This window comes from Clupea harengus, chromosome 9 (genome assembly GCF_900700415.2).
Source record: "Clupea harengus chromosome 9, Ch_v2.0.2, whole genome shotgun sequence".
In the NCBI taxonomy this organism is placed as follows: domain Eukaryota; kingdom Metazoa; phylum Chordata; class Actinopteri; order Clupeiformes; family Clupeidae; genus Clupea; species Clupea harengus.
Window position 1 is genome coordinate 644,286 of NC_045160.1, and position 26,032 is coordinate 670,317.

Below are 26,032 nucleotides of genomic sequence, written 5' to 3' on the forward strand. Positions count from 1 at the left end.
TATATTCAGCCTACAAGACGTTTTCTACAGGACAATGATTCGAAGAAAATTTTAAATTGCACCATGAAGTACTACATTAAAAGCAAACATTAACATTTGGATGTCCTGCAGTCCCAAATCTTACACAGGATTGAAAATCTGTGGATACATTTTACACATCTGCATACAAGACACTAAGTGTGTCAAAGTCATCTGCAAGGAAGAGCGGATGAAAATTCATAAAATAAGTCTCAGTGACATTGCATATATTGGGATAAGGATTTGAAATACTAAATAGTCAAGTCATTGGATTTACTCTCGCGCACCCTCCAGCGCCGTGTTTTGTTTTGCTTGCACGTTTGGCCTAGCTTGACTCCGGCCATTGGTTTAATCAGGTTATGTTTGATTGGCTGTCTTCTTGAGTTGAACCTCGTGGGCGGGATCTTTACAGAAGAGTCGCGGTATGATTGCCTGAACAAATTTTGACAGGCTCCCTGTAGAACGGCTGACACCGGTACACTGCAGAGCCAGGTAATGCGGTTGCCAAGGGGATGAGTGAACACCGGAACAAGAGTATCTTTAGCTAGCTACTTAATTTAAACGGATCCTTGTTATTTGGTTTCCTTGTTGTGTATTTCTTTAGCTAGCATATTTGTTTCTTGGCACCTTAAAATGAAAACAAAGCCATAAAACGCCGGTGACTTTTTTCTGGTATGGAAACTTTCTTATGGAATCTTTGTGAAACCATTTGCACTGTAGTCTGAACCCGAAGTTATCCTAGCTAACGTTATCGTCAGTTGCTAGCTATTCTGCCTAGCCACCGTTACTTTAGCTTCAGTTAGGGTTAGTGAGTTATCCTAGCTTGCAAACTAATGCCGCTTGTTAATCAGAATCTTACACACGCTATAATGAAGTTTGCTGCTTATAATCGCCGCAGATGATGGGCACACGATTGTAACTTTCTAGGAAACAGCAGCTAACGTTAGCTTTCAGCAACTTTTTGTTTAAACATCAGCGAGCTGGATTGATTGTCCGAGAAATGAAATCAGATGCTAGCTAGGCAACTGGCGTTACACCAATCTAACAGCTGGTCGGTTATTGTTAATAACATTAAAATAACGTGAGAATGCCTATTGCTAGCTTGCCAACTTGCATAGTATTGATACAACAGCTAGACTGCACCACCAAGATTTTGTGTTCTGACTCCATTGTAGTGAGCTAAAATAGACCCTTTGCGCTCAATATTTTGTTTTGGAATCGAATATGTGAAGACATCACGTCTGTGACACTTTTAACTTAAGACTCGCAAAATAACAAACCGAGCTTTTGCTTTGGGGTGAACCGTTTGAAGTCTACTGGTCGTCATGTTACTGCAACGTTATTTGTTAGTAGAATAGCAGGGATTGCTGTAGCAGGCATAGCAGTACGCCTCGTCATTGCATTTTTGGTTATATTTATTGTGCAGGCACCATGACTGCAGCTGCTCTAAAGATTGGAGATCAGTTGATCCTTGAGGAGGAATATGATGATAACTATATCCCTTCTGACCAAGGTAACTATGTATTTAAGTAGTCTGAATAGTTTGAGTAGCTATTGCAATTCTTTTATTCAGGAACCTGGTCTTTATATGTAATTACCATATGTTAACCTGCTGTGATATTGTCCCATTGACAGAGATTGAGGAGTATGCACGAGAAATTGGAATTGATCCAGCTAAGGAGCCAGAGTTGCTTTGGTTGGCTAGAGAAGGGATTGTTGCCCCTTTGCCTCCGGAGTGGAAACCATGGTGAGAGGAAGATGAATCTTGAAAGATCCCCAATTCTTCGACAATACAGCATAGCCCTACTATGTCTTGTCTACCGTAGGTCTGGGCAAGGAATACTGTCGGAAACTGATTGCTTCTGTTCAGCCTGTTAATTTACAGTGATGCCCTTATGTATGACATATGTACAAAGCACTACTAAGAAGACGTCCATTGTAAAATCTTTACCTCTGATGCAAAAGCTGACAGTCTTTCTTTTGATCTTGCCTTAGTTTATGTCTTATATTTCTCCTCTTTGCAGTGAGCTGACATGTTCTCTCTCTCTCCTCTCCTCTCCTCTCTACAGTCAGGATGTAACTGGAGATGTATACTACTTTAATTTCTCCTCGGGGCAGTCTACCTGGGATCACCCATGTGATGAACAGTACCGCCAATTAGTGGTGCAGGAGCGGGAGCGTGCCCAACCTCGCCCATCCAAGACAGTCGCGTCTGGTGGGAAAAAAGAGAAGAAGAAGAAAGACAAGAAGGAAAAGAAAGGGAAAAAGAAAGAGCAGGAACTCAAGCCTCCAGCAGTTAATATGGGTGTCATGGTTAGTGTGGCTCATCCATTTATTTGAAAAATCGAATCAAAATGAGCCGGAGTCACCCTGTGTGCTTCTCGGTAGCCATCATTTTTATACATAGTTTATTTTTTTATTTCTTTTATTATAGTTTGTTTTAACTATGTTCTTACTATGTACTGTGGCACTCTGAGATTCAACTGAATGAAGAGTGCGCTATAAATTAAATGCATTATTATTATTCTCATGATGTCTTTTCAAACACTCTTTTAGCCTCTCAACCCTGGCTTTGGGTCCTTGCCTGCGCCTCTGAGTTCCCTGGCTCCTCTGCGGGGTTTTGGAGCTGAAACGTCCATTCCGCCTCTTCGTGGGTCCCTCCTCTGTTCCGACGGCCTGGAACCCCTTAAGAGTTCTCTTGCGGTAATGAGGAATAATTATAGAATTTTGCACCTGAATGCGTAGTCAGTTGATCTGACGAGAACTTGCACCAAAGTGCAGATTATTGGATAGGATATTTTAGTAAGATTGACTTTTTTGCTGTTTTTTGTTAGTCAATGGTGCTGTTTGTCCCACAGGGCCCTTTGTCCAGTTTAGGGTCTAGTATTTTGGAAACGAAGCACCAGGAGCAGATGTCCCTCACTGGCCTTGGCCTCGAGGAGGAAGAGAAGGCCTCGGACAGGGAGGTATGACTTCAGTGTATGATATGTCACTATCAGATTTACTCAAAATGGACAACTGTCAATGCAAACATAGAGTCATGATGTGATCAAAACAGATTACACTTCACATAGTCAGCTGTTTACGCACAGACATTTCATTTTCAGAAATACCATACAAGACACAATAGTGGTCAGAACCCAATGAAATTGACCTATTCTAGATCATTTGTGGAATTTTGCTTTAGTATTTCAGTTTATGAAATGCAGGGCGGACATGATTTATAGATTGCTAAAAAATTTGAATGTGAAGATCGTTTCATGACATGATTCCTGCTGTTGATATTGGTGTTCACTGTATGGGTTTAGAATCAAAAGCCATCTTTTGATATAACATTAATTACAAAAATTACAACATTATAAATAATTCTCATCATGCCTGACGGGCAAATTGATATTTGGTAGTTTTCAATTGTCATTAGTACAAGTATGTATGGAGAGAAATGTATTTGTGCATTTTTCAGAGCCCTTGTGGTCAAGCTCAGCTGATGCGCAATCTACACCTTGACTTGGATGCATTGGGAAAAAGCTTTCAGTACGAGGTAACGTTTCCCTTATATACTCACATAGCAGAGACAACATCAAACCAAAATCAAACTAACTAAAATATTTCCTAGAGTAGAATATGCTTTGCCACTCAGATAAATGAAGTGACACAGCTTTAATAATACTGATGTTAACATAAATAACTCATACACTACTCATACTACTATACAGACCATACAGCAAGTGTTCACCCAACATATTCATTATTTTTGGTTTAGTTTTAGTCCTGGAATACAGTTCACTCTGACTCTCCGTTTTGTGTTTTAGGACAGCGAGGCAAGTATTAGTGCTCCTCCTGAAGAGTTGACTGAGCCAGAACTACAGGATCTAGTAAGGGACCGCAGCCCAGAACCTGGCTCTCAGGTATCAATCAGCTACGAGATCTATTTCTGCCTCTCTTTTCTGTACTGTCCATGTAGCTTAATTTCACACACACACACACACACACACACACACACACACACACACACACACCTACAAACATACATAAATTAATTAAATACGTTTTAAAGAAACATTTTAAAAATCCTGAAAAAAGTGACCGTTCATGTGCTTATCCTTTGTTTTTTTATGTCTCTGTAACCGGCATGTTGTTGTCTGTTGCGTAGATGGAAACCTAACGTGTGGACCTTTCCTTTTTGACTTCATGTCCCCGTACTGTCACTGTTTTACCATTTCAGCCACTATTTCTTCTTACTCTCTGTGTTCCTTTAATGTATTTTCACCATCCTCTCCTAACTCTTCTGTAAAGATGGCCTGTTTTCTCTTTCTTAAAGTAGCTTTATAGTCCAGGGGCTGGTTACATCAATGGGCCAAACTAACATAGTTAGAACTACTGAAAAGGTTGTAGCTACAACCATGAGTCAGACAGTACTTTGCACCCATTACACCATCCCAACTAAAGCCTCTGTGTAGGTGAGACCGATTGCAGCAGTATGTGTCCGAATCCTATGTGGCAATAACATGCTACATAGGGTTTGTTAGTCGTCAGTTTCTATGGTAAACTTTGCTACTCGTTTACAAACAAGTGAAGTTAAGTGATGTAAAGTGAAGTTACTTGGATAACACAGTCAGCAGATGCCATAGACTACCACTCAAGGCTAAATAGTAAGATAACTTATAACCCAGTTAAAAAACATGGATGATCATAATAGATGTCTAATGTATGTATCTCAATGAAATACTTCACTTGATAGATAGCTATAGTAACTATTTACTGTCTCATCTGAAGGACTGTTGGCTGTAGAAAATAAAGATGAGAAGTACCATTGAGATCTGGCTGTGTGCCTACTCTTGACGAAGCATAATCGTATGTGTACTGTAGCTCTCAGAAAGTTTGAATAGACTTAGTTCACAACCAGGCATAAGACCTCTTGGTGCAACCATCCCCAGCAGACACATAATATAAAGAGAAAAGGGTTGGCAGATAGTGAAGTGATTTTGACTATTTCCATAGAATGCCACTGACCAGTTTGAAACAGACAAAAATGTTTCAGATTATGGTATGTATCAGGACAGCAAAAACTATTTTGAAATTTTTAAGTTGCTTTTGTCTGCTGGATTATAAAATGTGCTTTGACCTAACTTTTGGAATGTGCCATTAACTCTCATTGAGACGATCCACCGTCTTGTTAGTTTCTTTTCGTTACTCCTCTGTCTCCAAATGTTACAAGGTAATGTTCATGATTTTGCACGCTTACACATCCTTCCTTTCCTGTCCTGGTTCCTTCCCCGCCCCCCTTTCCATCAAACGGCCAAATGTAGGACCTCACGAGCGGCCAACATCCTAACACACCTCCACACAGAAGCAGCAGGGCTTACAGCAGGAATGATAATGGAGAGGGTGAAGAGAAAGTTGAAGATGAGGAGAAGGAGGAGATCCCAGAGGAAGAGGAGGCTTATGAAGAGCTTATGAGAAACGAGGAAGAGGAGGAGTGTGAGGGAGATGAACAGGAAGCTCAGATGGATTTTGGGAAAAACTGTGATTATAAGGAAGAAGAGAATGATCGTAACATTTTGGGGAGAGCTGAGGAAAGCGTAGAAGAACCTAAAGGAGTTGAGGAAGAGAGTGATGAAGTAGTGGCCATATACTCCAGAGGGAAACATGACAGCAGTAAAGACCTTGAGAGATATTTTCTAAGTGTAGAAGTTGAGAGCAAAAGAGAGGAAGAGGAATTAGACAGTGATGTCTTAGAGAGATGTATAACCAGTGAAGGGGAGAGGGCTGCTGTTTTGGCAGAGAAGGATGAGCGAAAACGGCAAGCTAGTGACACAGAGCAAGCGAACGGAAACGGCAGCGGACAAAGTGAAGAGGTTTTGGAGGTATTTGAAGGAAATGAAGAAGAGGGTGTTAAAAATGATGACCATGTTGGCCGTAGCGTAAGTGAGAGTGCAGTAGAAGACGCTGAAGAGGAGACTGATGTAGTTGAGAGAATGCACAATAGTGAAACACCGAAAGCAACAGAGGACAGTGAGAGTAATCAGAGTTTGGCGGCTCGTTCACAAGGTGAAGAGGGCACGAGGGACAGCCCTAAAGTGTTGTTGGAAACAACAGAAAAGCAGGGCACTGAGTTATATGAACAGGTGGATTCAGGTGGGTATGACGAGGATGCTTTTGAGACAGATCTAAAGCCTGACATTGGTAGTGTGAATGGTGAGGAAGACGACAGTGACATTCTGGAGAGATATGTTATGAGTGAGAGAAATAATTCCAGAGGAGGAAGAAGTGGCGAGGAAAGTGATATTTTAGAGAGGTGTGTTTCAGAGAACATCTCAGAAAAAGGTGAAAGTGAGGAGGTTGTTGAAAGATTTTTGAAAAGCAAAGACGAAAAGGTGTTAGAAAGTGATGATGGTGTTGATGATGATGATGATGACGTCCTGGAGATATCCGTAAAGGAGGTAGTGGAGGAGGAGGAGGAGGAGGAGGAGGAGGAGGACGACGAATCAGAAGGGGATAGTGAGAAAAAAGAAGTCATAGAAAAATGTGTAGAGAAAGAGAAAATGAGCTCCAGTGAGAAGGAATTAAGTGGGAAAGAGGGAGTGGTTGAAATGGATAAATCTGTACAAATCTCAGAGGAGGCTGAAGAGGTTGAGCAGGAAGAAGAAAGTGAGATTGTGGAAGTACAACAGGACAGTATAAAAGAGGAGGAAGAAGAAAATGACAGTGTTGGAGAAGATGGTGTACAAAGCCAAGAGGATGAATTAGTGAAGGATACGGAACAGGGCATTTCACCAGACGAGCAGTATGTTGAAACGGAACCCAGGGAGTCAGATAGTGATGAGGACGTATTGGAGGTTTGTGTGAAAAGAGAACATCAACAAGGTGGTGATTGTAGTGAAAAGGAGGGCAATGAGAAACTCACTCCACAAGCAAAAGGGATAGCTAGCCAAGGCAAAGAAAGTCTCCTTAAAGAAAGTGAGAGGCCCGTCAGCACCAGAGCCCTAGGGAAGGCTAAGACAACGCCCAAAGGCCCTGCACTTACATCCAGTGATGAAGACTCAGAGAAAGGCCAAGCATCTGTGAGCCAAGAAGAGGCTGTTGAGGTCCTGCATAGGAAACAGAGAACAAGATCAGTGATTGGAGGTGGACAGAAAGAAATCCCGTTCATGTCGCTTCCGAGGATGGAACGCATGGGGAAATTGCTTATGGTGCATCGAACAATTTTGCCTGGTGAGGTAGGGGTCTGTGTTAATTGGCTCTGTGCCCTCTCCATCTCCCCTCCCCACGCATGCTTCTCCTGGCTTGCACTTAGGCCCTGTCTGAAGCTTAAGGAGGGTGACGCCCAGTAGGGTACCAGATAGTTCTGCGTTTGAGCTCTCACTCACGCTGTAGACTTCTTCTAAAGGTCTGCACTTGAACTCTCCAATCCGTCATTTTAATTCGATTTCAGAGAGGAAGCAAGTGCCTCAAAACTGCCATTGGATAGCCTTCCCAGATGTTAAATAGCAAGGCTTTGGGTGATGCTTATCATGAGGTGCAGTAAAGCTCAGCCCCTGTGGATTGGATTGGATTGAGAAGTGCAGGTACATATAGTATAATTATGCAACCCCTTCGCCTGTCTCGCAGGCTTTCTTGCCTTCCTGCCGGTCTGGCTTCAGTGTTTCTCTGTGTTTGCGTGTCTAGAATGTGTTTGCTAGAGTCGAGACTGACTTGTCCTCTGCATGTTGAGTGGTGTGGGGTAGGTCAGAGTCATGGAGAGGCAGTGCAGTGACAAAGTGTTTACTTTACAGGACACAGCAGCCAGTGACCACAAATTGGAGGCCTTATCACCTACTGATGATGTCAAGGTATGTCTGTCATGCACAGTACTGCTCAAAAATCAGTTAAAATAATAAAAGGCAGGGAGAAATGATAAAATGGTCATGTTGTTTATTATTGTTATACAAATGAATATGATTCATTAAAGGTGGTAAAAAAGGATAAAGTAGAATAAATAAGAATATAATTCTGATGTAGCCAGCAATCACTTGCACTACAGTGTTTTTTGTTTTGTTTCAGTTTTGTTTGTTTGTTTAAAAATTTTCTGAGAAAGTGCTTGATCTAAAGTGAAGACTTTGTAAAACTGAGAAATATTGTCATAAGAGAATCAATACCATTATTTCATGTTGTGTTTTTATTCAAGAGAGAAGCACATGAGGAGGAGGACCGCAGCAAAATCAAAGTGAGGGAACAAGGACCACAGCCGAGGCAAAGGACAAACTTTACAGAGAGGTTGGTGGAAACATTACTGGATTTCTGGTGGTCAAAGGTATGCTGTGATTTAAGACTGTTCAGCTTGTCTGTGTGGTGTTTCCCTCATTTTACTGCAGTAGGCTTGTAGTAGAGTGTCGAACTGAGCGCCAATCACTGACTCACCATTAGCACATTTCTTTCCTTGATGATAAAGTAGAAATGATAAAGAAGTCGTTTTCTGCATTTGCGTAGTATGCTGCCTCAATATAGCGCTTCCTAGGTTCTAGCTCTGCCTGAGAAAAAGAGTATTCACAATCTTCTCTTTCAATATACCCTCTTATTTTGACAAGGCTTCCCCTTTCAGTCACAAGAGTGATGTCCTGGTTTGTGTTGATGTGCAGGTATCTGCTTGGTTTGGATGGAGACAGCTTCCTGGCGGAGCAGAGGCTGCAGTTGTGTGCCAGTTCTCCAGATGCCTCCCTGTCCTCGTCCACTCACATAAAGCACGGCCCCCTGGGAGAGGGCCGGAGCTCTGGGTTGAGAAAGCTGGGTGCCTTACCAGAGGTGGCCAGAAGGGGATTGGTGCGGACCTCCCATGCTTCACCAGAGGAGGATGAAAATGAGGAGGAGAATAAATCAGACTTGCAGAAGAGAAGAATGGGCGGAGAAATAATGAGCAGAACGGGGGAGAGACAAAAATCAGAGGAGGAAGAAGAAAAAAGTAAAAAACAAAAGGATATGGAGGAGTTGGCGGTTGAGGAGGAGGAGGTGGAAGTGGAAGAGGAGGAGGAGGAGGAGGAGGAGGAGGTGGTGGAAGAGGAAGGGGAGGAGGTGGCACAAAAGATTTGGGAGAAAAACTGTGAGGAGAGAAAGGAGATGGAGAAGGTAGGGGGTGATAAACTTAGAGATGAAAGGAAGTTGAAAAAGATGGACGATGATCTAATGAAACAGAAAACAGACATTGTAAAAGAAAGAGATGAGTTAAAAAGAAAAGAGTTGAATAGTCAGCTGGAGGAGAAAAGCACTCGAACAGAGGAACAAACAAGACCGAGGGTTGAAAGGGCCACACATGTAGAGGAGGTCACAGACAGAATGCCATGGGGTTTCCACGACAAGCAGAAGCCGACGTTCCTCCTCAAAGAGGAAGCAAGGCGAGCCAATGAAGAAGAGGAAGAACGTCGAATGAGAGAAGAGAATGAGGCAAAACTCAGGTGTGCGGATAGAGAGCTTAGATGATGTGTATCTGCTTCATTAGCATTCATTTTACTCTATCATTTCATTTTTGTAGAAACTGGTATTAGATGTTGGAATCCTTAAGTGATTCAGTGTTTTTGTTTCCAGAGCCCTAACGCTGCAACTGGACACCAGCAGGAGAGAGGAGGAGACCAGGCTGAGGGCTGAGTCGGCCCAGCAGCTCCAGCAGTTCAGGGAGAGCAGCCAGAGGGAGCGGGAGGTCCAGCAGCGTCTGCTCATGTCAGTACACACCCCTCCTCACTAAGTTACTGTGATGCATTCAGTCACTGTTGGGTTTTTCCTCACCATTTTTATATCATGCCAGTGACCTATCCTAGTAGAAGTTTCCTATCTGAGCATGCAGTCCGTATAAGACCAGAAGAGTGGGAAGATGTATGATACATTTAACCGCTGCCTTCTGTGGTGTAGTCATGGAGGAGAGAGAAAGGGGATCTATGATTGTCCAAACAGGAAGTAAGTAGGGTAGAGGACTGGGAGTTCTAGGTGAACTTAAATGTGATTTCAAGATAATCAAGGGTAGACAGGGTCAAGCCATCACAACGTGCAGAGACATGCACAACTCAAAGAAGTTACGTTTGTAATGATGCCATTAGGACATGGTTTTAATGGTCTTGAATTGCCCTTTTGAAAGTGATGTCCCTTTGAGTGTGCTGTTGCCATGTGCTGTCATTTGCTCAGAGAGGAGAATGAGACCAAGCTCAGAGAGCTGCAGACGGCACTGGAGGAGGAGAGGAGAGCGGAGCGAGAGAGGCTGGAGGCCCAGAAGAGGCGCGAGCTCCAGCGGCTGAGGGAGGAGTCAGAGCTGGAGCTGATGCAAGAGAAGAGGCAGCTGCAGAAGAAGAGAGAGGAGACTCTAGCCTCATTGGAACTGGAGGTCAGTGCTGGCAAATGTGGTGAGGGTGGGTTGTGTAGTTATGTGTGTGCAATGCGTGTTGGTGTCTGAGTGTGGCATGTTTTGCAGGCCAAGACCAATGAGACGTTGAGAGAGGTACCGGGAGGCTCAAAGCAACAGTTGGCAGAGTATCGGACTGATGTAAGACTCATTTGGATATTTTATTTTAATTTTTTTAAGTAGAAATTTCAATATCCACAGTAATCATTTTAAGAAAACCAGACCTCACTGTACATGAAGGTCTGCTCAGTGTTTTATTGTGTGTGTGCTTTGCCGTGTGTAGCTTGGAGACGTGCTCCTGGAGATCCGGGAGGAACTTCAGCGGGATCACAACCGGAAGGTGGAGCAGTTCAAAGAGGGGCAGCGGCAGAAGCTGGAGGCCCTCAGGCTGGACCACGTGGAGCAGGTGTGTCAGCCCACTCTCTGCCACAAGTTCAGGAAAGCGTGTGTACTTCAATAAAGGTTCTGGGCTAAATGATGAGTAAACCCTGACAGACAGTAGATCTGCATGATGCGTTCTGTCTTGCTGTGTGATTTATTCTTCACGCCTGTAACAGTGCCTAAATCCTATATCTGACCCGTCGGCTTTAGCCCCGAGGTGTGCTTGACTTTTCAGATCCTTGCCTGTTGAACACTTACCCTCAATGACACCAGATTTTCATTTGATGCTGTTTTTCATGGCCACATCTACAGTATACAACAAAACTCAGTACACCCCTGTACCATATCACTAAAATATTCACTTACCACTACTCAAAGGTTTAACATCTAATAAAAACAAGTGTAAAGTATATGATCTTACGTTTAATGTAATCAGGTTTGGTAGGCTACATTGAAAAGTATAAACTCAATGCAACCAAAGTCAGTTTACTTGTGATTACTGCAATGAGTATTCTCTGATTGCTAGTGAAGTTACAAAACAACCTGTGAACACACACACACACACACATCTCAGTTTTGATCAGGTTGTGTCTAATTCAGCATGACTCCACATGGAATGGAACTGCTATTGTAAGAAACCAGATTGCAAGAGCAAGATTGCATTAAGTGCATTAAGATGGGAGAGGGTGTAAGACCATCTGTAAGCGACTGAACATAAGCTAAAGTAGAGTTGCAGCAGTGGATAGGAAGAATAGGAGACATGCTACCAGGTACAGGAGGTGCAGTGGCAGTCCTCGAAACATGACACCACGCACAGTTTGCTATTTAGGCACCCTTGTATTGAGAACTGGTGGGTAAGTGCCTCTGGCCTCACACAAGGATTATTGACATTTATTTTTTATTTGGCAGACGCTTTTTTCTGTGCAAATGTTTTGGTGAGTGCTCAGATAGCTTCAGACAGGACGTTGCATGATGACTTGGCAGGAGAGGAATATTCCAATATGACAAGGATCTCCAGAAGTTTACTATTACCTGGCCAAGTATGCTCCCTGATTTAAATCTGGCAGAAGACTGTTGGAGTATTTTAAAGAAGGAGGTAGAGCAACACAATCCCTCTAACAAAGGGCGCCTGAAAAGAATCATATGTGAACAGTGGCAGAGCATCTGTGCAAGGCTGGTGGCATCTGTGTTAAGGAAGATTGAATCCGTCATCAAAAATGTAGACAGAGATATTTAGAAAAGAATGGAATGAAGGGTCTACAGACTTTTGTTGCAGTTGGTTCTTAAATATTGGACCTTTCACAATGGTTAAATTAATTAAATGAACAGTTCAGTTTTTGAAATGTAATGGCTTCAATCTCTTTTGGCTTGGGGTAAAATACATTTTCAGAATTAGGATTAACTTTGTCAATGATCCTCTGCTTGTGTTGTGAATCAACCAGGATGTCACATTCAGCCACTGTGAAGCTCTACTAAAGACTGTATGTGATGTATGTGTCTGTGTCTGTGTAGGAGAGCATTCAGAGAGAGCATTTGCGGACTGCCCTGCAGGAGGACAGGGAGCGTGTTTTGTCCTCACACAACCTGCAACTGGAGCAGCTCAAAACCCAGCTGGAAAAGCAGGTCCAGAGGACACGTCTAGCGTATTCCAAGAAGGTCGGTAGCCACTAAACCAGCAGCCAGCAACACTCAATGTTTGATGTTTGAGTAACGTCAAATTAGACCCCTGCATACAGTAAAACTATCAATGGCAATGTTATGATTCTTATGCATTTTCTTCAGGAGGAAGAGATTAAGGAACAGGAGCTACAACTGGAGATACGCTCCAAAGACCTAAAGACCCAGGAAGCCATGCTCTTCAGCCAGGTACTTTATCTAAATTCAGATGTTGGAGTTTTTCAGTTTGTGTATATTGCATCTATTGTTTGGCTGTAATGAAGTATTTTTCCTTCATCACACAGTTTTTTATTTTCAGCAAGTTTTTGACGAATGTTTTTTATTTTGTTTCCTCCCACTTTGTGTTGTTTAGAGCTGCTGTAGATATCTGTTATTCAGTGTTTTTGTGACTTGCAGTAATTTCCTATGTTTCTCACAGACATCAGAGATCCAAAAGAGAAGATGCCAGCTAGGACTGAAGGAAAATGAGGTACTGAGATAAATACACTGTGTGTATCTGTCTGTCTGTCTGTCTGTCTGTCTGTCTGTCTGTCTGTCTGTCTATGTGGGTTGTCTGTTTAGGCTTTTCCCTTTACACTACCACAGATTGATGGACTTTATGAGGATCTTGAAAGACTGAAAATTGAGAGGGACAGAGCCAAAGAGGAGGCCCAATTAGAGAAGAGGGAGAAGGAGCGACTGAAGGGAGAGAACCATGAGATGAAGGCGGAGCGGGAGAAGCTGGAGAGGAAGTTGGAGCTGCTGCAGGAGCGCTGCGACCAGCTGAGCGGTCGTGTCAGGTAGTGCACTCACCCTTACAGCAAACCCCTCGTCGTGGAAGACCTCCTCACAGCACAGCCCACAACCCTCAGAAGACATATTCATATTCAACATACCCAACACATGAGGAGAACACAGTCTGACAATCTGGCAACACAATTTGACCAAACAAGAATGGACCTTGAAAATACACATTACTGCCTCACGAAACATACTACTTGCTTACTACTACGACTTTCTACTTACTACAAATACTACTCTGTTTACTCCACCTCTTGTAAAACTGAACATTGGATCTTTTATGCCACTGTACCTTTGTGAAAATGATAACCAGCTATAGAGACTAGGTTAAAAGATTAAAATCCTTTGTGCAGCAGATGTTTTATTGCGGTGATGTAAGGCTGTTTTTCTGGCATGTGTGTCTGTTCCAGTGACCTGGAGCAGACAGAGAAAAGAGGCTTCTCGTCCAAGTCAGGACGACGGCAAACGAAGGTCAGCACCAGGGATAAAGAAATGAGAAAGAAGGACCGAGAGTCATCCTCACTTCCCAGTGATGAGCCGTCATTACATGTGGAGGATCTGGACCCCCCGAATGCATCCTCCACTCCTCCACCCTCCAAAAACAGCGAGAATATGGAGGGGTGAGTAGGCCTACCAATGTGGCCTATGTGGCATATATATGTTCAAATGACTAGCCTTTAGCTGGAGTTTAGGACTATATCATTGATAATGATAATTGTCTCTCTCAGTCTGAGGTGCTACATATCCTCGGAGGGCATGTCGCTGCAGAGGGCCCGGAACTTCCTGGAGCAGCAGAGTGGCAGCTTGAGTGAGAGGCAGGCGGTGCTGCTGGCCGCCCGGTCTAGCTGCTTTCAAGGCTCCGTCAGAGAGGGTGTCAACCAGGAGCTGCTGAAGAACCTCCAGCAGGTAGGGGCTGCATCAAAGACACTGTTTGAAGCATATGGATAGTCTTCCACCACATGCACAGTGAAGTCTCTGTTAGGTGAAAGTTCACTCAAGTTACCTCAGGACTCCGGAGTTGCATATAAGTATATTGCATATAAGTATATTTATTAAACAACAACAAAAAGCTTGTTGGGCTCACCCACGTCCTGGCAGGCCAGAGAGAGGCACGGGCCCTCTCCCAGAGAGAGAGGGAGCCCGGGCTCACTCCCAGACTGCAGCAGACGAGAGAAGCAACATTAAACACATCACACAAGGTTTATATAGATAGAAGTTAGCTTTCTCTTACGCCAAAACACTTTGTCAGCAGGGATAACCACTCTGATGTCTGAGGTCATCTTACTATGCTTCCTGCCATGCAAGGATGTCAGTTTTACACAAGGTCGGAAGAAGCACAGTTCGACCCTTCTTATCACCTCTGGTCTAAACATGCTGGCACCTAATAATAATATAAGTTAACAATAAGTTATTCACACACACAGAAATACAGAAAAGCCATGTTTCTGCTTCACATAAGCACATGATTCATACAAGGTCATTATTAATACAAGGCACTTGATTAATATATCCTTAAGTCATTAACAGTGTTTCGAAATGATCTCTATCAATCCCCACTAATTATCCGTTTCAATGGGTAATTCAAAATCATCACTCTGAGCTTCATCACATGGATTTTCGGGAACAGAGATCATAACTGAGCATCACTCCATATCATCATAAGTCAGTCTTTTAAAATGTCATCATATTTCTCATCACACATTTGTATACTTGTATTTGTATACTGTATTCACATTTGCATTTGTAGGCTTACATTGTGGGCGTCAACTGTGTCGATAATTAGTAATATTTTTACACTGTATCCAGTTCCCTAGGTGTGTATCATTAGGTCGCCTAGGATTCAGATAACATTCAAACAAGGCATGTGTTCTTGAAGGCCCTGTATCTCATTACACTGGGCAGAGAGATGTAAACATTATCTCACTTCAACCATGCCTATTCGGCACCATTTGTGTGGTGATGAACAGTCTGCCATGTGAATAGTCACATGACACGGTGGATCCGCTAGAAGGCAAGTCTTGCATGTGCACTTGGCATCCAAGTGCAATTTGTCGTACTTCTTCCAGGCTTCAGTTTCTCTAAATTCTACGTCGCAGTGCTCCAGGTCATAAGGTACAGGGTTCACCAGGAGTCGTTTTGGTTGGAACTCTTGGCCCTGCACAGACCAGACAGTCTCTTTGTGGAAAGTGTGTTTGGGCAGTCTGGTTCACCAATTTCCACCACGGATGATCTTTGGCCAGGCCCCATTGCGGATATTTGACCAAGACCGGTGCCTGCTGTGTTAACAGGCCCAAAATGTAGAGCAGTACAGTTATTATTAAGAGTCCCACACATCGTTTCATCTTCTTGTAACTCCCCATGACTTCAAAGAGATAAGACTGCCCCGCCCTCCCAATCTCCACTAGGCTCTTCTACCCCACTGGACAGTGTTGCTTCACCAACATTTGAGACAGCTGGTGTCTAAACCCCCTCTAAACCCCCTCTAAACACAGTGGGCCGGCCCTGGAAAACTGTAGAGAAAGACAGCTCCTATCCTCTGTCTCTGTCTGAGGCAAGCTTACTCATTTACAATGTGTTAGATGTATCCAGGTGGCTCTCTCAGCTATTTTGACTGCGGTAGATGTTGACAGTAGCACTTGGTATGGTCTATCCCACTTGGGCGAGTGCCAGTGTTTTCTTTTGAGGCTCTTGATTAGGACCCAATCTCCTGACCCAACCTTGGTTTCAGCCTCACAGGTTCCTGCGGAGCAGAGAGAGTTCTGAGAGCATTTTGCTAATTCACTTTTTTGCCATATTCTGCAAATGTATATTCAATCTCTTTATCTGTTTTAGCAAATGGTTTGAGAGCTTAGGCAGTGTAGGTTCTCCCATACATTATTTCAAACAGTGATAACCCTTTACTGTCTTGACAACATGCATGCTTAATTTCACTAATTTCACTCTTGGATTCTCAACTTGCTTTTAATAGTTTGGTTCATTCTTTTCTACCAGTCCTGCTGACTGGGGGTTGTATGAACATTGATTGTCTAGGACTAGACAATACTTCTTTCTTTAATTTGGATTTAAGTCAATAAAATCCATACTGAATGATTAAGCATCTTTCAGACAAAAAAATTGTAAGAAGTAAAAATATATATATGCTTACTATCCCAACTTTTGGGGCATGTTTTTCCCATGGCTCAATATTGCAGCATATCTTTTAGTATTGTGAGATCTAATTCTTCAATCGTGTACGTGTCAGATGGTTGTTGCAGTGCGGCCTGTTTAGCGGCCTCGTCTGCTTTGCGGTTTCCCAATGAAACCGGGTCTTTTGCATGTGTGTGTGCGCAGCGCAATCAGGGCACTTAGTTCCGCTGCCTTTGCGGAATAGTGTGGAAGTAGTGGCTGTGCTTTCAAGGTTTTTTCTGCTGTGACTACTGTGTAAGCAGTTGCGGTACTGCCATCAAGGTTCTTTTTGCTTGAACCATCAACAAACAATAGTTAAAACAACTGCTGGAAAAGGCATATCTCGTAGATCAGCTCTGGCTGCCATAGTTTTATCTGTCTCTGCTACACAATCATGTGAGTTACCATCCTCTCCCGTAGGTTAAAGTGTATCTGGGTTTAATGTCACGCAGCGCCCAATAGTGATATGAGGCTGCGAGAGCAAAACAGTCATGCAAGATAATTATTAATACAAGGCACTTGATTAATATATCCTTAAGTCATTAACATTGTTTCGAAATGATCTCTATCAGTCTCTCTCTCTCATGCGGTCTGCCTGCCTCTTTTCTCTGTGAAGGAGGCAAACCATCTGGAGCAGCTTAGGGCTACTGTGCAGAAGGGACAGAACCTTCTAGAGAAGAAGGCGGAGAGACTCACCCACTTGGAGAGTTCATTGGGGGAGGAGGTGTGTGCAGCTTTATTCTTCTACCTGTCAGTGCCTTGACTTCAATAATGTCTGTGTTGTGAATTTGATGATGTAGGAGTAACATGCTTGAACCTGGTCCTGAAGACGTTTGCTGAAGATTGCTGCGTGTAGTTGTCTACATAACATTTATAATTTGACCTGCTGGGTTTTCAAAGTTTTAAAGTTGTTTTGTTCTTCATGGCTCTTTCAGCTTTCATACAATGACTCGTATAGACATGACGTGGACAGGAAAGTCACATTTTTTGTCACAGAATCAGACATGAGCAGTGTGGACGGCCATGAAGGGACAGGTTAGTAGTACTTTATTCCAAGATCAGTTTTCACCTAGCCATTTTAGTTTTTTTTCTTTTCCCTTATCGTTTAAGCATGACTGCCAAACACAGGCCTGTTAGAAGACCTCAGCTCATGTTTGTTTTGAGCGCAAAGCACAGACTTGGCCAGAGGGAATGTGTTGTCATCCTTATTAGTGTTGGCTTTTGTCAGATTTGCTCATGCTGTCTCACTCCGTCCTTCCCCTTTTCGGTTTAGACGCTCATCCAACTGTTCCAGCCAAAGTGCAGCAGTTAGCCGACTCGCTGCAGCACATCTCTGAACAGCTGAACACCGTCCTGGAGGCTCTGGGTTCTCTGGCCCAAAAGAAGGCTCCGCTCTTGCAGAACGTTCAGGCCCCATACCATCCCCAGTCAGTGCCCTTATCTCAGGAACATGCCCTTTTCTCTGGCCTGCTCCCAGTGCACAGGTGGCCCTGGTCCTCGGCCAGGATGGGCACCAGCAACTTAGCCAGGACTCGCAACAGCTTCATTTTCCAGAAGGAACATGAGGATTCTGTGGCGTCCAACAAGTTACCTTCTGGTAGGCTACTGAAGTTTGGACATTAACTAACCCCAATGTTTTTAGATGTTTTTTTTAGCTCTGCCTCTCTTGAGTGCACTTTAAACATTTCTGGTATTGGTCTGGTGTTATCAGATGCCATATCAAGGTGCATAGCTGATGTAAGATTCTTTGTCATAGGGCTTCCTATGACTATCCGTGGAAATCATTCACCGATAGGCAATTACAACCTCTCAGGATTTGCTTCAGCCAGGTCAGTGTGCAGATATTCCGCTTCTGAGAATGTAGCCCTCTGTTACAATGCTGATAGTTCTAATTTGTAACCTGTCCACTTTAATCTGATGTTCATAGTTTTCCATTTGAATTGAAATTCTGGTTAAGGGAAATCTGCTTATTGCCCCCCTCTGCTGTATATAAATGTATATACTGACTTTGTACATGTGTGTGTGTGTGTGTGTGTGTGTGTGTGTGTGTGTGTGTGTGTGCACATGTATGTGTATCAGTGAGCAGGTACACAGTATGTTGTCCACAAAGTCCCCAGAGATGGATGACCAGCAGCTGCAGAGCCTGATTGAGTGCAACAAGAGATGGCTTGAAACACGCAGGAAAGATCCTGGCATGTATCCTTTCAAACCCTTCATTGGTTAGGTTTGGCATTTTTCAACCCATAAATTATTGAAACCTCCTTATTTCCATGAATTGATCTAAATGCTCTTGTACAACAATGTTGACTGCTTTAGCACTGCTGCATTTCCGCTCATCATTGAGGTGGTCATGAAAGACTTCGACCATTTCATCATAGAAAATCTACAAACAAGCCTGACCACATTCAGATTGCTCTGTGTGTGTTTAAGATCTGTAAGTGGTTTTCCTTGACAAAGCTGAGCAGACCCTTGTTTACCCGCTATCGCCCTCCATCCTCCCTCGGTGGTCTACTCCAACTGGGCCTGGATGAAAGTAATCAGATAAAGGTCTACCACTACTGAGGAGGCACTTGGGGAACTGCACTCTTCTGATATCATGTGTGTGAATGTAGAAGAGACTGTGTGGGAGAAAATCACAGGTTCAGTTCCAGTTGTTTCGAAATTTGCTTTCTGTGGTTAGGGACTTAATCATGCACAGCATTCGTACATTTTGCAGCCTGCAGTCACCAAAACAAGTCCCATTCTATAATTATTCCTGTAATTGTAGTGGGCCAACAACATTTGAACGGGTCCTTGAGACATATCAATGTAGGTTTAAATCTGCGTAGGGTTACTATGTCAGAAGTCAGTCCTGTCTGGTTTCTACAGTAATTACCGAGACATTTTCCGAAGCACCCTGCAAGGCCTTACAAGAAGCAACACCTCCTGAATTTCTGTCTTGGCTATGTGCTCTCCATATAGAAGCCATGTATGTTTGTAAAGCAGTTTTGTAAAATACATGAATAAAGTGTATATTTGTAGCACTTGTGTGTGGTCATGTGTTCTTTTAGCTCAACTGAGCAAAAGGTTTAAAGGAGTGTGGTCCAAACCCCCCTGCTGAATCTAAAACATTTTGAACCCCATAGAATGCCATTGTGACCATTTTATTCCATTATTGCCCATTGAGTCACATAAGACTATGTTGGCCTTTATCTGCAAAAGACCAAATTTGCTTTGGTTATCAAGGTAAGGAGATTGAGAATCATATAATATCATACCAATATCATATCCTTAAAAAGTGCATCACCCAAACATTTAAATCACTTAATGTGCGCTTTACACAACTACAGAAAGAATCCTGGAAAACCTGAAGAAGCTACACTGGTAACTTCATAGCTATATAGAAACAGAATTTGAGTTGATATTTTAAAGCAAAGTATGCATTTATTACACAGGTATTTTCCAAATCTGAAATTAAACAACATTAATTTAGAAAAACTGACACTTGCCTGGTCCATCACAATGATTTTAAACTAATTTGAACGGAATAACAAAATTGTACAGTACCTTGAAAAAGGATTCAACCCCCTGAAAGTAATGAACATTTTCTGGATTACAAAAGACACTTACACATATTTTCAAAATCTTTATTTTAATTATGAACGTTAATGTACTAGTTTATTTCCAAAGGCAAAATAAGTATGCAAGTACCTTTTGTAATCTGGAAAATGTTAACTTTTAAAGGGGTTTGAATAATTTGGCAAGGCACTGTATTTGCCTGCCAAAGTGCTAGACACAGTGTTGTTTAGTGTTTTTTTCTGACAAAAAGCCATTAACAGTAAGCATTATGTAAGCTTTTTTGTAACAAAAAATTATTTAACAAGTCATCCATAAAATTCGCTCACAAATATGAGCATAGTTACCCAGGCAAAAATTCTTTGTCTAAAAAAAAAAAATCAATTTAATTAGTAATTCAAAATTATACATTTTTGGTTACTCTGTGGGTCATTTTAAAGGTCAAGCTCCTGGGCTTTTCTGCAGCCCATCATTCAAGCGTAGTGTAATGTAACGATTTCAAAGCATGAATCAGACATTTAGAAGGTACTGCTGTGCAATGACTACGTTTCTTGATTACGCCTCCTCCTTCTGCCTCTCACCCTTTCCTCTCCCTTATGATCAGTCCCCTTATTCTCCTGCACGGCCCTCAGCCTGGCCAGGATGTGTTTCTTGGGAAACTTGAGGGTGGTGCAGCCGAACTGGCTGACTCCGCCCGTTTCCCCCGGCAGCTTCTCGCGTCTCTGTACCCAGCTGCGCCAGCCTGGCTTCCAGCAGTACACGCTGTCGTAGAAACGGGAGCCGTTCTCGCCGCCGAGCACGTAGATCCGCCGCTTCCAGCGCGCTACGCCCCCCGCCGCGATCCTCCGCGGCAGTCCGGGGAAGACCACGGGACTGGGCGCCCGGTCGCTGCCCCCACCGCGGTCAATCCCCGGGGTCACCTCGCGCTCAGCCCCAGAGCCACGGCCCTCTCTGAAAAACAGCACCCGGCCAGTGGCATCCAGTGGCTCCAGCTGGGTGTAGTTACCGTCAAAGAACTTTGCAGTGTCACGCATGTAGCCGCCGACTGCACATACCCCTCCCCGCACCGCCACCCCTCCTGCCAAGCAGGTGGCCCCGGATTCGAGCGGCACGCGGGTCCAGAGCGCGGTGGCCGTGTGGTAGATGAGCACGCCAGCGTGCACCACAGCGCGGTTCTGCTCCAGTGTGGCGCCGCCAAGAAGGTAGAGGCGCCCGCGGAGCGCAGCGCAAGCGAATGAGCGCAGCGGCATGGGCAGCTGTGGCCCTGGTGACCAGCACAGCGTGGTCATGTCCAGCGTCTCGCACGAGTCCAGCAGCGCCAAGCGGTTGCAGCCACCCAGCGCGTACAGAGAGTTGCCGCAACCCAGCAGGCCCAGCATGGACCGGGGCTGGGCCATCGGCGGGCGGGTGAGCCAGCGGTCGGCTACCACGTCGTACTCGTGCACCTCCGCCGCCACCTGGCCTGTCCGCAGTATGCCCCCAGCCACAAACAGACGGCCATCGATGGCGGTGCAGCCGGGGCACAGCAGAGAGCCGAGCGCCGCCAGCTTCTCCCACTTGCCCGTTCGTGGGTCGAAGCAGTCCACGGTAAAGTCGTCCTTACGCAGCGTGTCGTCCTCCCGTGGCTTCAGGTCAATGCACACAATCTTCTTCTCGAACATGCCCTCGCGGGGCCTCAGGGGCCCTCCCATGGCTTCAGTGCCGGCACGCGGTCCCAGCTCCTGGTTCAGTCGCCGGCTTTCCTCCGGGGCCAGGAGGCCCGGCCGCAGGTGCCGCAGCAGGGCAGCCATGTGGGTGTAGCGCTCGGCCGGCTGGTGCTCAGCCCAGCGCCGCGCGGCGTCATACACCTCCGTCTCCGACTCCACTCCCAGGCGGTCCGACTCCAGCAGGCTGCCCAGGGTGCCGGGGTCGAGCAAGAGGAAGTCCCGCTGACGCGACACGCGGGGGAAATGCTGGGCAACCAGCCGGAGAGAGGCACGCAGGAGCAGCTGGTCGTGGTGCGAGCGGGCCAGAGAGTACATCCCCAGACAGTTCTCTACAGACAGGTGCTCAAACAGAAACCTGCAGACAGAAAAACAGTTAGAATATTTCACCTCACAGCCTTGTAAAGATGGCATGCAAACCATCTATTTATTAGTATAATGATCTACACATGGGAAGAATGCATACATATTAATTAATTACCTTATTCAACTAATATAAAAATGTATAAGGTATATTGATATACACACAGACATATACATTAGGTATGGGATGACAAATTACTTGGTTGCTTTTTGCCGCACTAATCATGAATGCGTCACCCCTGAATGTCCCATTAAAGGAGATAAGTAGCTTGCCACTGTTTACCTAGAACACAGGTCCTGCAGGGGCATGACTTGAAGGCGACTGGCTGCTACAAAGAGGTCCTCTGCTGTGTCCAGGCTAAGCCCAGCCTCCCCTGTGTAGATAAATTGGATGACCGTGTCCATGACCGCAGGTGTTACTTCCTCCAGTCTAATTTCTGTAAGGCGAGACTCCACCAGGGGGCTTGTGAACATAGCTCGGAAATAGGGGCTCACTGCAGCTAGGAGAACTCTGAAACAGCAATTGTTTGTGAGTCATCTAACTATACACAACAGTGTTAAAAGGAGGAACCATGTCAAGCAACTGGACAAGGAGCAATATGCAAAAATATGACAGCTCTATTTATATTAACAACTAATAGGGACAAACAAAATGTCTTTATATTGACACGTCTGTCATCACACAACTAATTCACAGGCACAAAACAAACATCAGTGGACATTTGAAATCTTAGGTCAGTGGTATCTATATTTTGGATGGACCCCTAGCAAAAGATTAAAAAAAAAAAAAAAAGTCTCAATCTTGGGGTGCCATTAAAATATGATTTGCTTCTAACTGTCATTAGTTAGGCGTATTGCACAAATTACATAAAATGGACATACCTCTCAATTTACAATAAGTGTAGTACATTCATCCTTCCACACTTATCTTGATCATTTGATGTGTTTTTTTTTTTTTTACCCAAATCCATCTTTTTTTTCTTTCAAAAAATTGTCTCCATGGATCATTCTTTCATTTGTGTTCAAACAATTATGGCACAGGTGGTATTGTCAGTGGTATGTACTGTATCCTGGGTGAGGAAACATGTCATGTTAATAAAGACCTTGATGCCAATAAGCATGTAAGTATTGGAGAGTAGCCAGTGAAAAATATAACTGATGTACCTAATTCAACATGATATCTCAAAGCAGGCCAACTTATTTTAGTACAAGATGGTGCCTTTGGGTACAACTCACCTGTGACACATGAATCTTTTCCCTTCCACAAGCAGAGTGACATCACAGAGCTGCTGGGCATCAAGTAACTGCTTCAGGCCTGCATAAGAAAAGCGTCAAGGAATTATAACAATGACAATACATCAAAACACCCATAATATGATAATGACAAGGATGACATCTAACCGTGTGTGACATAGTCTCCAAGTGGTGTAGTGCTGTCATCAGGAAAATCTTCTTCTTCTGAGTCACTGTCTGAGAGAGGCTCACCTCCACCACTGTCGGCATCCTGCCACGGTTGTGGCCGCCAGGTGACCCTGCCACCCTTTAGAGAGTTCATCTGTGACATGCACACACCAAGCACATGAGAGTCAATTTGGTGATAATGTCCTTAAGAGGATTGCTCTGTATTATTTACCAAAAAGACAAGAATAAAATTTAAAAAAAACTATGATAATATTAACAATGCAGTGGTTTGCTTCATAGAAAAGCAAAGGGATACATATATTGTGCTCAGTGCTTACATAACAACACCTACAGTGTTTACCTAACAAGCATTTTCGGAAGAGAGTACTTTTGTTTTAAGAAATGTGATGAGCAGAGGACAAAGAATCTAGTGTTTTGCCATGCAAGCAGTGGAATTACTCCTCTCCTATAGATGGCGATGCAAAGACACGTTCTTTTGATTCCAATTAGCACACGGAGAAGTAGCCTGAATGAACTGTTATCTAGGCCAGTGACCCATAATTTCCCATGGTCATGAAGTTGCAACCAACATTTTATAAAATTCAAACCATAAAATAAACAAAAAAATATAAGCATAAACATAGGGCCTACTATTATCCCTAACACATACGTCTAAGTCTGACATCAGATCGATTTTAAATAGCTTTTTTTTTTTTTTTTTAAACCACACTCGAGTTATCTGGAGGCTATTTACTTCATCTTTTGCCCAACTAAATTATTCAAACTTCAAGTTATATTCTTCGTCGTATTAATTCGTTATACAAAGATAAATATCGATTTGTTTACGACACAAAAAACTGCATATAACAACGCAAATTACAGGAAAATGCGTTAACCAGCAATGTAACTACAGTAATAAGCTATACGTTTAACTGCTCTAACAGAATAATGAATTCTAACACAATGATTCAACAAGCCCACCATTGGCATCCCTGTTAACAGCTAGCAAGTCGAAGCTCTCCCCGCTCAAGTTACAGCACTACTCATTCAGACACTTCTAACACAGGAGGCTATGCATCTGTGGCCCACGCTGAACTTTCTCTTTCTGAGAGCTCAATCTTCCCTTAGTGATTGGGGCATCAGAACGGGGAAGACTCAGCTTTTTCCATTTCAAAAGCTACTGTTCATATATTTCCTACAAAAGTCATTAAAAGTTCTGAAGGAATTCAGAATTCAGAATGATTTCGCGACCCACCGGTTGAAGAAACACTGATATAAAGTACTGTAACCATGTACACTGAATTTTGATTAACCTGTGACCCGTAACATTTATGAAAAATTTGAAAAAGCATTAATTGTTTGCAAAACTGACATTCAATTCATAATCAAAATAATTTCGTAACTTAAGAAGTAGACAAAGAAGAGCTCAAAGTGCTGGCCATGCATCTGTCTCTTTACCTTCACAATCAGAAGGGTGATTTGAAGAATCCCGACAACGAACAGTGCAGGTGTAATGGATGTAACTGGCTGAACAGACTACAACAATCACAGTCGTGAACTCCTTTAACTTTGATCAGTTGGACAGGGTCCCGCAATGGCCTTTCGTATATCTGGCCTCTCTGCCTCCTTGGAACGCCTCGCCCACCCTGGCCTGTCCGTGCTGTGATTCAAGAGTCCAGATCATCACGCTTCCTCATATAATTCCAAAACTTATAGTGTTCATAAGGAATAACAAATTAGCTAGCTAACTTGGCGGTTAGCTCCTCATCTGTCCAATAAGGACAATCTAACTTAGCTGTTACCTTGATGTGAACTGTACAATGCACATCCTCACTGTCATTGGCTACCTAACTGGGCACTTTCCTTCTCTAATATAGCTACACTCGTGTTAAATATATCGACGAAAAACACAAACGGACTTATCGATGCAGCACCAAGGATTCTGGAAAAAAAAAGCCGTGGATTGAATTGTCAACAGAACAGTTGTTGCTGTTTCTTGTTGTTCTTCTTCTCCTCCTCCTTCATCTTCTTCTATGAATTAAATGGCGTTGTGGAGACTAGCAATAATGTGCTCTCTGCCTCCTATTGGGCAGGAGTAGACAATACATCTTATTTTAGTTTATCGACAGGGTTGGGCTGTGATAAGGCTGGTGCTTACTCTATTTCATCTGACGAGGAATTTTAGCACTGGTAAAGTGTAATACACGCATATGCAAAACTGAAACACGAACTATATTGAACAGGTATTTGAACTTAGGTTACAAGCGTGCAAATACTTCACTCACCCACCCATTTCTGGAAGTAAAATCATTTAATATTTCCTTAACATGTCGAAGATGCCTTCCTATATTCAATCATTATGTTGTCTGACATTCCTTCTAAGCCCATTTCACCACTAAATAACCCCCATGTTACTGAGGGGTAGGTTACAAGAGACCCATGCTATCATAACCCACAGGGAGAGGTCATCATTCCACAGAGAGACTTTTGTAGTCTTTGTAGTGTTGTAGTGTTGTAGTCTTTGGTTCTAATATAATGGACACTGATTTCCTCAAATGCGACCTATGCCTTTTCAAAACAACTCTTGCTAGGAATCTAGCTAATCTTCTAGCTATTTATCATTTTA

The 26,032-nt window shown here is 43.5% G+C and overlaps 2 protein-coding genes across 5 annotated transcripts; one reads left to right on the forward strand and one right to left on the reverse strand.

Annotated features, from left to right (window-relative positions):
• The first annotated feature begins 314 nt into the window (after nucleotides 1-314).
• LOC105903201 (centrosomal protein of 164 kDa) lies at nucleotides 315-19,407 on the forward strand. Of its 4 annotated transcripts, none has more exons than XM_042708657.1 (28): nucleotides 315-510; nucleotides 1,445-1,531; nucleotides 1,654-1,765; nucleotides 2,088-2,331; nucleotides 2,575-2,721; nucleotides 2,877-2,984; nucleotides 3,482-3,559; nucleotides 3,831-3,926; nucleotides 5,328-7,238; nucleotides 7,794-7,850; nucleotides 8,186-8,274; nucleotides 8,637-9,446; nucleotides 9,577-9,708; nucleotides 10,168-10,363; nucleotides 10,451-10,522; nucleotides 10,665-10,787; nucleotides 12,275-12,418; nucleotides 12,545-12,628; nucleotides 12,858-12,908; nucleotides 13,025-13,218; nucleotides 13,630-13,839; nucleotides 13,948-14,125; nucleotides 17,001-17,108; nucleotides 17,320-17,419; nucleotides 17,658-17,981; nucleotides 18,141-18,213; nucleotides 18,464-18,580; nucleotides 18,847-19,407. In XM_042708657.1, the coding sequence occupies exons 2-28, from the start codon at nucleotides 1,450-1,452 to the stop codon at nucleotides 18,944-18,946; spliced, it is 5,940 nt and encodes a 1,979-aa protein (XP_042564591.1). In that variant the 5' UTR covers nucleotides 315-510; nucleotides 1,445-1,449; the 3' UTR covers nucleotides 18,947-19,407. The 4 variants fall into 4 exon arrangements, with proteins under 4 accessions (XP_042564591.1, XP_042564590.1, XP_031428836.2 ...); XM_042708656.1 differs by lacking the exon at nucleotides 315-510 and adding an exon at nucleotides 519-690; XM_031572976.2 differs by lacking the exon at nucleotides 315-510 and adding an exon at nucleotides 519-690 and having other exon boundaries at nucleotides 18,850-19,407.
• A 380-nt stretch (nucleotides 19,408-19,787) lies between these two features.
• Nucleotides 19,788-25,443, reverse strand: si:dkey-260j18.2 (uncharacterized protein LOC325231 homolog). The gene is made up of 5 exons (XM_012830970.3): nucleotides 24,865-25,443; nucleotides 23,407-23,560; nucleotides 23,242-23,320; nucleotides 22,289-22,516; nucleotides 19,788-22,000 (listed from the first exon to the last, which is right to left on the reverse strand). The coding sequence occupies exons 2-5, from the start codon at nucleotides 23,558-23,560 to the stop codon at nucleotides 20,482-20,484; spliced, it is 1,980 nt and encodes a 659-aa protein (XP_012686424.1). The 5' UTR covers nucleotides 24,865-25,443; the 3' UTR covers nucleotides 19,788-20,481.
• Nucleotides 25,444-26,032: the final 589 nt, after the last annotated feature.

What these genes read in the sequence shown, in the direction of transcription:
- LOC105903201 (XM_042708657.1), top strand. Translation starts at nt 1,450, where the DNA reads ATGACTGCAGCTGCTCTAAAGATTGGAGATCAGTTGATCCTTGAGGAG. An exon ending in GGCTGGACCACGTGGAGCAG is followed by an intron (nt 10,788 to 12,274) that starts GTGTGTCAGCCC and finishes GTGTCTGTGTAG; the next exon opens with GAGAGCATTCAGAGAGAGCA. An exon ending in GGACGGCCATGAAGGGACAG is followed by an intron (nt 17,420 to 17,657) that starts GTTAGTAGTACT and finishes TTTTCGGTTTAG; the next exon opens with ACGCTCATCCAACTGTTCCA.
- si:dkey-260j18.2 (XM_012830970.3), bottom strand. Translation starts at nt 23,560, where the DNA reads ATGAACTCTCTAAAGGGTGGCAGGGTCACCTGGCGGCCACAACCGTGG. An exon ending in TGGAGACTATGTCACACACG is followed by an intron (nt 23,321 to 23,406) that starts GTTAGATGTCAT and finishes TTTCTTATGCAG; the next exon opens with GCCTGAAGCAGTTACTTGAT. An exon ending in AAAAGATTCATGTGTCACAG is followed by an intron (nt 22,517 to 23,241) that starts GTGAGTTGTACC and finishes TTGCTGTTTCAG; the next exon opens with AGTTCTCCTAGCTGCAGTGA.